Here is a 10,922-nt window from a genome sequence, read left to right as displayed (position 1 = left end):
GCATTTTTCATTTTCATTTAGTTTAACTTTATGTACTAAAATAAAAAAATAAAAAAACTAAATTAAAATAAAAATCATTCACTGATCTTTTATTTAAAAAATAAATAATAATATTAAAATTAGGAATCACAGACATAAACATTAAATTAAATGTGAACCAAGTTTATTATATTAACCATAACTAAGAACATTAAAAATATTTTCATAACTTGAAATAAAATAAATGTCAACTTGAATAAAATAAAAAATATATAAAAGCATTTTTATTTCTTTATTAATTAATTTATTTATTTTTCAAATTTTAAGGCAGCATTTCTTATTTTTATTTATTTTAACTTGATGTAAAAATTAATAAAAGTAAATTAAAACAAAAGTCATTCATTGATCTTTTTTAAATCTATTTTATTCTATCTATTCTATTCTATTTTAAAAAAAATAGTACAATTGGAAATTATAGACATACACATAACATAAGCAAAAAATTTCTGTATTAACATTAGATGTGAACCATGGTTATTATAATAACTAAACTTAAAAAACTTAAATAAAATTTGAAAACCATTTTTATTATTTTATTTGAATAGCATTTTATTTATCCTTTTTTTTTTTTTTTTTTTTTTTCAAATTTTAACTCAGCATTTCTCATTTTCATTTAGTTTAACTTGATGTACTAAAATTAATCAAACTAAACTGAAATAAAAATTGATAAAAACTATACAGACATTCAACCAGCGTTTACTTAACTAAAATTAAAACCGAAACTAAAATTAAAACCTAAAATACTACTTGAAATAAAATACACATTAACTGAAATAAAATAAAATATAATAAACGTTTTATTTCAGCTAGTTGCCAAAGCAGCTATTCAAATTTTCCCTAATGTACTAATATATATATATTTATAATATATATTTATATAATTAATTTATAATTATGTAACAAAAATGACAAAGCACACAACATAATTGCTGAAACTTTAACTAAAACTAAAATGCAAACATTAAATGTAAAAATATCAATAGAAAGTTTAACAGTATGTCACTGATACTAAAGCAACACTGATGCGGACATTCCCCATGTCTGGGAAATTTGATTCATTCACAAAATAGTTTCATTTAAATGAAGAGCCTAAACTCGTTTCAAGGAAGGGGGTCGATAGTATTAATCTCGTTGTTTAAAACGGTTATCTTTTGTCAAAGCGATAGCACCATCATCACACAAATTAATCATATCTGTAATGTGTTGTGACTGCATGTAAAAGACCTTCCACCCCCTCTTCCCACAGCGAGAGGCCCCGCCCCTCTCGACAAAGGCCCGCCCCTCAGACCGGTCTTTCTCACAGCCAGAGCTCCGCCCCTCCCCCCTCTGCCTTGGTAATGACATTCACTCGTGCCAGAGACCTCTGCGGGACTACCCCCATATGTTCCCACACCTATGACACTTTCACATTTCACAACAAACTGTGAAGGCACCCCTCGAGAAGATTTCATTCCGGAAAAAAACCGTCGTGTTCTTTACATTGAGTGGTTATACAAATATTTAGTCTCTGCTACTGTGAAACATAATCAACGCGATGGAAAAAATACATTGTAATATTTTCTAACAGCACTTGAAGGAAATGTAACGTTACTATAACCGACTACTGTCGATTAACAGCATATGTATGAGAAAATATCACATATAAAATTCAACCGAAAGAGTTGAAAATAATCATTTAAGATTTTACACGCTAAAAAAGGCATTTATTGGAAGGAACTGAATATATGAATGATCACTTTACTCAAAATACGTGCTTTCGTTATAGATTAATGACATGTAAACCGAAAAAACAACATGTGTTCAAGCTTACCTTTAAATCTGAAGTGTCAATTCAACGTTGTTTTGAAGAGAAGATAAGGAAAGCGCGTCAAATAATTGTATTTTTTTATCACGGGATTCCGTCTCGGAGTTCACAGCCGAACGAGCGCCCGTCGCCCTGACACTGATAACACTGGTGCGGACTTCATGCTGATAGACTACAACGTCAATCCACAACCCAACAACCTACGTCACCCGACGGGCTGCCACGGCTAGACGGCGTGATTTAGCGGAGGAAGTCTGTCTCGCGTTCTAGGGGGCGTTACCCGCATTCCTATAAGTCCCGCCCTTGAATTAATCACTGATTGGGGAAGATCTCTGAGTGACTTTTCAACGGTCCAATCGCTGAATGCCATTCGGTCGCCCATAGCCATAGCAACCGTAGCAAGTGTAGGAAGTCTGTCTGGCGATGCAGGGTTTACGTGCGGTAAACATAAAACGAATTATTGTGAGCCATGGTTAAGGTGTGTCTGTGTGCAGACGTTTATAAAATTGATTTTCTCTCGGTTATCTTGATGGTTAGTAAACACAGGTTAATTGCGGGAAATATTATGAAATTATGATCATATGTCATTTTAAAATGACCAATAAGGGACCTTGGCTAATAGTCCCAGAGTGGAGTATTTCTAAAGTTGTCATATTATACACTACCAGTCAAGAGTTTTTGAACAGTAAGATTTTTAATGTTTTTTAAATAAGTCTCTTCTGCTCATGAAGCCTAGATTTATTTGATCCATAGTATAGCAAACTGTAAAATTCAGAAATATTTTTACTATTTAAAATAACTGTTTTCTATTTGAATGTATTTTAAAATGTAATTTATTCTTGTATTTCAAAGCTGAATTTTTAGCACCATTACTCCAGTCACATGATCCTTCAGAAATCATTCTAATATTCTGATTTGCTGCTCGAAAAAACTTTTATTTTTATTATGTTGAAAATAGCTGAGTAGAATTTTTTCAGGTTTCTTTGATGAACAGAGAGTTCTTAAGAACAGCGTTTATCGTCTTTTGTAACATTATAAATGTCCTTTTCATCACTTTTTATCAACTTAAAGCATCCTTGCTAAATCAAAGTATTAATTTCTGTAATTTCTTCCCCTACTGAAATTATAGAATGCTGGATGGATCTTTCTATTCATCAAAGAATCCTTAAAAAATGTTCTCAGCTGTTTTAAATATTAATAATAATAATAATTTTTTCTTGAATAGCAAATCAGCATATTAGAATGATTTCTGAAGAAATAAATTACATTTTAAAATACATTCAAATAGAAATCAGTTATTTTAAATAGTAAAAATATTTACAAATATTGGATCAAAGAAATATAGGCTTGCTAAGCCTATAAAATTTTTAAAAAATCTTACTGGTTAAAAACTTGACTGGTAGTGTATATGGTACATAGCCTATTTTAAGTGTTTCAGCAAAAATGTAATCATAAAAAATCATATAATTGTTCTGACTAACAGTATAATTAATACATTGTAGGAATAAATTGCACTGCAGTTATACCAAAGAATATAGTAGAAATATTATGCTACTGAAAGTTTAGCTTGAAAGATACAATTCTACAATATTTATTTAAGACAGTTTTTAACTGAATTGGACTTTTGACTCTAAACCTTATATTTACTAAGATAGCCTTTGTGACAGCTTTCCCGTCTGATAACTTGCTCTAGCTTGTGTGATTTGTTTTTACACTGATTCTTAATAATTTACTAGATTGCTAATATATTTTTAATGCACTTTTATCCACATGCTGTAGTGCCATTATTAGTCACATTATATATATACATATATATATATATATGTATATATATATATATATAGTTCAATCCGGTCATTCAGCATCACATTACTGTGACTAACACACAACGTAACTTGCTTATTCATCCTTTGGCCTTTATTTATTTAAATCATGTGTTTTTCATGTCATAGTGCTTAGCATTAAAGCTGGTATGAAGTAACTGTAAAAATTCATAGCTTTTGATTTACCTTCAGCATTGTCCTTAAGTGTAGCCTATTTACAACTTATTACCAAATGTATTTTTATATATAATATATATAGGCTATGTAAATATATTTTTGATTCAAGATGGTTGTGCTAATGGATGTAGTGGCCTCACAGGTTTGAGCATGAATAATTCTTCTCTTTCTGCATTCTCTTTCTTCTTTGTGTCCTTTTCCATGTGGACATTAGCATAAGGCAAATGGCTATAATTTGACTTTCATTTGCGTCAAAGTTTGCATTTCTATAGTTTAGCTGCTAACATGTTGTTCACACCCTGACCTATGCCTGGATTGCTCAATTCAGAGGAAACACCCTCATGGTTAGACTTTTGTACAACTGTGTGTTAGAAAGAAAGAATGTAAGTATCATAAAATGATATCCCTTAACTAAATTGTTCTTGTTTAAACAAAAAAATACCATTTAAAGGCATTTAAAGGCCAGAATGTATGTAACACTGGTTGGCCACTGTGCGTGTTTTCCGGGAAAGCTGTTTTTTGTTGTTTTTTTTTTTTTGTTCAGTCTGAGACTAATTTAATGTCCTTCTGGGGCCTTTGGCTTTTACTTTTCATTACTTCCAGACTCTCAGAGAAACCTTTTAAAAGTGTTTCAATGCATGGCAGTAAACAACAACAGTTTCTCTGCTGTTTTCAAAGTGAATTGTAAAGTTGCAAAGCTTTGAAAAGCAATAGGTCAAGTGGCAGACCTGAAGGCAAAACAAGTGATTCAGCTCATCCAGAAAGAGATCCGAGAGAAATATTTTTTTAATATCTTTGAGAACCTTAAAGCAACACAGTCAAGGTTTATGAATTTTGTGCAGTGCAAACACAAGTTATTAAGTGTGACCTAAAAACAACATAGCTGAACAGTGCTGACATATTGTATCCTTAGAGTATAGATTAAACTCATAGATGAAGGGAAAATTTGGCAAAAACATACTCACCCTCAAGCCATTCGGGGTATAGATGAGTTTGTTTCTTCAATGGAAAAGATTTTAGAAATTTAACATTACATCACTTGCTCACCAGTGGATCCTCTTTCTTTAAAGTAAGCTTTATTTAGATTATGAAAGCAATAATTTAAAGTTAAAACACCATTAATATTCATTTGTTTGGTACCAACATACAGCTTTGTGCTTCACAGGATGTTAACTGATGGACTTGTGGATTATTGTGATGTTTTTTATCAGCTGTTTGGACTCTCATTCTGACGGCACCCATTCACTGCAGAGGATCTGTTGGTGAGTAAGTAATGCTGAATTTCCCCAAACCTGTTCTAATGGTGAAACAAACTCATCTACATTTTGGATAGCCTGAGGGTGAATGCATTTTCATTTCTGTGTGACCTGTTCCTTTAATTTACCAGGGAAGAGTGGAGCTTAATAAGATTTAATGACTTATTTTCATAATTTATTTGCCCTCACCTATCGTCTACCTTTCATTATGTTGTCAATCTCCTTTTGCCAGGCAACAGGACCCTGGTTCGTATTTTTGGATCCTTCAAAGCAGACAGCTCCCAGAATATACACAGAGGACAAAACAAAGAGAGAAAAATCCTTGTTGCTAAGAAACAGAGGAAAAACAGATCACCAGGAGGGCCGTTTGCATGAAATAATAGACCAAATTAAGCTGAATTACTACACCATGCTTCGCAATTGTAATAACACAATGTGTTTTTTGTCCCTTGACATTTTTAAAGGGAAAAAAAACTAACATTTTTAAACATTTATGTACACTGAATATAACAAACACACTGTTGTTATGTTCTGTAAATTATTATTTAATTTTGGGGAGTACCTGCATTTAAATCACACAACCTAAATTTCAGAACAAACCTAAAAGTCATACAAATGACAGATATTTAAAGAATATAGATTTAGAACATAAGGTCACATCAGAAGTCAATGGAAATTAGCTGCACTTTTAAAACAAAAAAGCAAACTAGATAAAAATATAATGTTCGTCTGTTGTCAGCAGTATTCTAACCATCATTCAAGAAGTTTCTAAAATACGTTTTTAACCTGAAAGGGAAAAAGACATTCATTAGATCACTGTGTTTATTATATATAGAGAAGATTTAGTTCACTGATTATGGTCTTACCTGCTTTTGTCTTTTCTTGACTTGCATTTCTTGTTGTTGTTTTGCCCTGACCTCCTCCAGAGTTAAGCAGCCACCTGAGAAAGTAGCAGACATGGTTAAACTAGGTTTATTATGAAAATATTCATGTATTCTGTTTAAAGAACACACTACAAGTCAAAGATTTTGGCTTCAGAAGGTGCAACAAATTTTGAAATATTTTACAGTTTTCTATTTGAATATATTTTAAAATATACTTCAATGTACTCCATGATCACCATGATCCTTCAGAAATCATTGCTGCTCAAAAAACATTTATTATTTTTATTATGTTGAAAACAGCCGAGCAGATTTTTTTTCAGGTTTCCTTGATGAATAGAAAGTTCAGAAGAACAGCATTTATCATCTTTTGTAACTTTTATTTTATAAATGTCTTTTTCCATCACTTTTTATCAACTTAAAGCATCCTTGCTAAATAAAAGTATTAATTTCTATAATTTCCCCCAAAAGATTTTTATTTCAGATAAATGCTGATCTTTGGATATTTCTTTTATTCAGAGAATCCTGAAAAAATTACTCAACAGTTTTAAATATTGATAATAATAATAAATGTTTCTTGCACACCAAATCAGCATATTAGAATGATTTCTGAAGGATCATGTTACACTGAAGACTGGAGTAATAATGCTGAAAATTCAGCTTTGATCACAGAAATAAATGATTTTATTATTATTTTTAATAGTAAAAATATTTCACAATACTGTTTTTGCTGTATTCAGATCAAATAAATGCAGGCTTGGTGAGCAAAAGAGAATTCTTTAAAAAGCATTAAAAATCTTACTGTTCAAAAACTTTTGACTGGTAGTGTACAAGTAGAAACAGTTGATTGAACAGTCAAAAGTGGTGATCCAGGGATCACAATGTAAAGTATTTATCAGTTTCCACACTCATTGGCCAGACCTATCCAGGTATTCACGTATAAAAGGAACTTTAACTCCCCCTAGTGGTCACATCACAGATTATTTTTATTTACATCCCATCAAGCAGATTGATCAGTAGGCTTCTCATATTTGGTTTCAGATATGGTTGGTTGAATGACTCACCCACAGTACTAGGAGATATGGAAATGTAACCCATTGCCCGACTCAAGCGCAGATCCTCCAGAGCTGCCAGTTCTGCTTCTGCTTCTGTTAAACAGCAAAGCATTCAGTCAGTGAGTGTGTTTTGGCCGCTTAACCTTCTGTGACATACTTTTAAGCTTAAAAAAACATAAACAAACTTAAAATACATTTATTGTAATGATTAAAGGTGATTTATATTGGGCTCTTGTCACTTTCATTTACATCAAACAGAACATTTTTAAGAGAAATTGTTCCCTAAAATGGTGCATAAATACCACTTAACACTTACACTCTGGTTTGAAAAATGCTGGTTTGAAAACAACCTAGCACTGGGTAAAATATGGACAAACCCAGCGATAAGGCTGTTTTGACCCAGCGGTTGGGTTAAAGGAGAAGTCCGCTTCCAGAACAAAAATTTAAAGATAATGTAACTCATTGTCATCCAAGATGTTCATGTCTTTCTTTCTTCAGTCGTAAATAAATGTTTTTTGATGAAAACATTTCAGGATTTTTCTCCATATAATGGACTGGTATGGTCCAAAATGCAGTTTAAATGTGGCTTCAAACGATCCCAAATGCGGTTGTAAACGCTTGTCTTGTCTTGCTCTGCTTGGACTCTAATCTCCAATCGTATTTTCTCCCTCAACTTCAAAAATCATTTCAAAATCATCCTACATCGCTGCAGAAGTACCAACCCAGTCTTTGCAAAGTGAACATGCAAAGAAGATCAATCACCCTTAACAAAAAAGGTAAAACAGTGATGAAGTTACGATTTTGAAGTTGAGGGAGAACATGAGACGGAAGCTTTTCGACATAACCTAACTGTCATGAACCGGAAAAAAAACAGAGTTCAGGCAGAGCAAAACAATACAAGCGTTTGACATAAAAAATTATATAAAATGTATTATTTTTGTGAAAATAACAGATCGGTTCACTAGATAAGACCCTTCTTCCTAGGCTGGGATCATTTAAAGCCACATTTAAACTACATTTTGAAAGTTCAAACTCAGGGCACCATAGAAGTCCACTATATAGAGAAAAATGCTGAAATGTTTTCCTCAAAAATCATAATTTCTTTACAACTGAAGAAAGAAAGACATGAACATCTTTGATGACAAGGGGGTGAGTACATTATCTGTACATTTTTGTTCTGGAAGTGGACTTCTCCTTTAAATGTTTAACCCAGCATTCAGGATAGTGTTTTTTAACTCAACTATTACTTAAATTACTACATCTCTTGCTTAAATTGAACCCAAAATAGGTTAGAAATGAAGATATACTAAAATGTTTAATAAATAAACATTTATTAATAAGTTTTAAAAATAATAATAATATATATATATTAAATTGCTTATTAATAAATGTTCACCTTTTGATTATTGCTGATGCTTTCTAATAATTATGACTGATTTTTAATTTTGTACCTCGTTTAATTTTGAAAGAAAGAAAGAAAAATCAGAGTCATGTGAGGCAGCATAATATACGTACTTTGCTGAATATCTTGTCTTTTCTTTGGGTTTGGTGCAAATACTGTAAATGCCTTTTGACTGTCACAAAACAAATAGGATGAAAAGTAATTATTTGAGTTAACAAAACAAGCTCTATTGGATTTTCTATGCCAACTAACTACACAGTTTACTGTAGATGTTTGGATTAAGACCTGATCCACCATCTGTAGCAGTCGTACCTGTGGATTTCAGAATATGTTTTCGCTATTGGTAGTTCCCTCGGTGCATATTTTTCAGGTTTTGTTCTCGTTGAAGTCTCGGCCGGTTTCGGCTGTATTGCTTTCTTGCTTCTCTCTGTTGCTTTGGGTTTGTATTCAGTGTCATGGGTGCATCTTGGGCAGCTTGATGCCCTAGTTTTGCGGTGACCGACATCTCTGCTTCTGATCGCAGGTGTGGTTTCAGTTGTACTTGCTTTCTTGTTCACATGCTTAGGTTTCGTTGCAACAGGTTTCGGCTTTATAAGTCTCGTGTCCGGCATATTTAACATTGAGGCGTTCGAGCTCTCACCTGTCTCTCAACCGATGTGCAAACTTCCTTATTCCGTTCATGAAACTTAATGCACCGGTTTCAACCAGTGATATAAAACAGATATTCTCATTTAAAAGAATCGATAACTCACGTGAGATAAAGTATAAAGGCCGTGCGTGTGAAGTTTAGTGCACAACCGTAAACAGCGCAACCGCGTGTCTGATCCGATTACCGGGAGCGCGCAAGGCACACCGGCCACGGGTAACCTCACGGTAACCCTTAGTAACCACGCATAGTAACCAGTACTGCAACAAGTACTTGGCCTACTACTACTGGTACTAATTAATAACAAAAGAGTAATAATAATATAAAGGTGCATTCGTTTTATTTTTACAATACATTTTTAAAATACATTTTGTAATTTTTGAGACGCAGTCTGTTGGGGTTGATTTTACGCCACGCAAGATGATTTTTAGCGCCTCTAGCACAGCGATTTTAATGAAGTTGTAGACCAGACACTATTTTTGTGATGCTTAGGTCTTTTAAAAATGATACATGATGTATTTTTGTTTTGTCCATGTAGCTATCCCATAATGATCATGGTCAAGTGCCTACTGTTGCTATGGTTACTACCTCAGTCGAACGCGATTTCAGTTCGCCAGATCCGTGAAAAGAATGGGCGAGGTCATTTGTAAATTTTATGGGTGTGGCTTCCGGTCTCACCCGCGTCCAGCTGTTTTTAGCTGTACAAAACAGCTTGTTTTGCTGCTTGATATTGCAAATTGATGTGTCTTACCATATTATTTTAATGTATTATCTTAATTGTGAACACACTGGTTTGTAGTGCAAACAGTTTACTGCACATTGTTATTCTTCTCCTTATTTTCCTATAGCGGCTAATGAACTGGAAGTCTCACCCATAGGCTTACTTCTGTGTTAAAGAATAAGGTGTATTTAAAATATTTTACTGATATTATTTTCTAAAGTGATTTTATATTTAGTCATTAGTCATTTCAGGTTTAAGAAATGTTTCAACATTGCATCAACTAGTGATGAACACATTGATTTTTATTTTAATTATTGCTCTCTGTCTTCGGAAGGCTTTTTTCTTTCAAAAACATTAAAATGCACAAATTCACAATTTCACAAATTATCACATTTGCATGTTTATTGGTTCTCTGACCTTGGTTTTGATCACATGATATACAAGTAAACAAACTATATATATATTTTTAGTAATTTTTGATTTTAAAAAGACTTATTTTAATCTGATTTAATGATTTAATCAATTATTAATTTTCATTACACTCATAAACTGCCTTCAGTTCCTTCACAAACACTAGTTTGGGAAACCTTAATGTCATGTTTACTGCACTTCATGTTAATAACAACAAATGAAATATATACTACCAGTCAATAAATTTTTTTATTACATTTTTTTTTCTGCTCACCAAGCCTGTATTTATTTGATCCAAAGTACAAGAAGAACAGTAACATTTTGTAAGATTTTTACTATTTAAAATAACTGTTTCAATTTGAATATATTTTAAAATGTAATGTATTTCTGTGATCAAAGCTGTGATCAAAATTTTCAGCATCATGACCAGTCTTCAGTGTCACATGATCCTTCAGAAATCATGGTAATATGCTGATTTGCTGTTCAAGAAACATGTATTATTATCAATATTTAAATCAGTTGAGTACATTTTTTTTCAGGATACTTTGATGAATAGAAAGATCCAAAGATCAGCATTTATCTGAAATAAAAAGCTTTATACACTATACTATTCAAAATGTCATTTTTTTTTAGAAAGAAATTATAGAAATTAATACTTTTATTTTGTAAGGATGATTTAAATTGATCAAAAGTGATGATTAAGACAT

At 32.3% G+C, this 10,922-nt stretch overlaps 2 protein-coding genes across 2 annotated transcripts in view; both read right to left on the bottom strand.

The window, feature by feature from the left end:
• skilb (SKI-like proto-oncogene b) overlaps positions 1–2,062 on the bottom strand; it is a 12,956-nt gene extending 10,894 nt beyond the window's left edge. Inside the window, exon 1 of the mRNA XM_051098888.1 lies at positions 1,850–2,062. The gene's annotated coding sequence lies outside the window, so the exon portion shown is untranslated. The remainder of the gene's footprint in view (positions 1–1,849) is intronic.
• A 2,555-nt stretch (positions 2,063–4,617) lies between these two features.
• zgc:194621 (uncharacterized protein LOC795037 homolog) lies at positions 4,618–10,499 on the bottom strand. The gene is made up of 5 exons (XM_051098894.1): positions 8,750–10,499; positions 8,551–8,609; positions 7,045–7,128; positions 5,966–6,039; positions 4,618–5,885 (listed from the first exon to the last, which is right to left on the bottom strand). The coding sequence occupies exons 1-5, from the start codon at positions 9,055–9,057 to the stop codon at positions 5,868–5,870; spliced, it is 543 nt and encodes a 180-aa protein (XP_050954851.1). The 5' UTR covers positions 9,058–10,499; the 3' UTR covers positions 4,618–5,867.
• Positions 10,500–10,922: the final 423 nt, after the last annotated feature.

The sequence above is a fragment of the Labeo rohita genome, chromosome 24 (genome assembly GCF_022985175.1).
Source record: "Labeo rohita strain BAU-BD-2019 chromosome 24, IGBB_LRoh.1.0, whole genome shotgun sequence".
Lineage (NCBI taxonomy): Eukaryota > Metazoa > Chordata > Actinopteri > Cypriniformes > Cyprinidae > Labeo > Labeo rohita.
The sequence above is the reverse complement of the archived record's forward strand: the minus strand, read 5'-3'. Positions and strand labels throughout refer to the sequence as shown.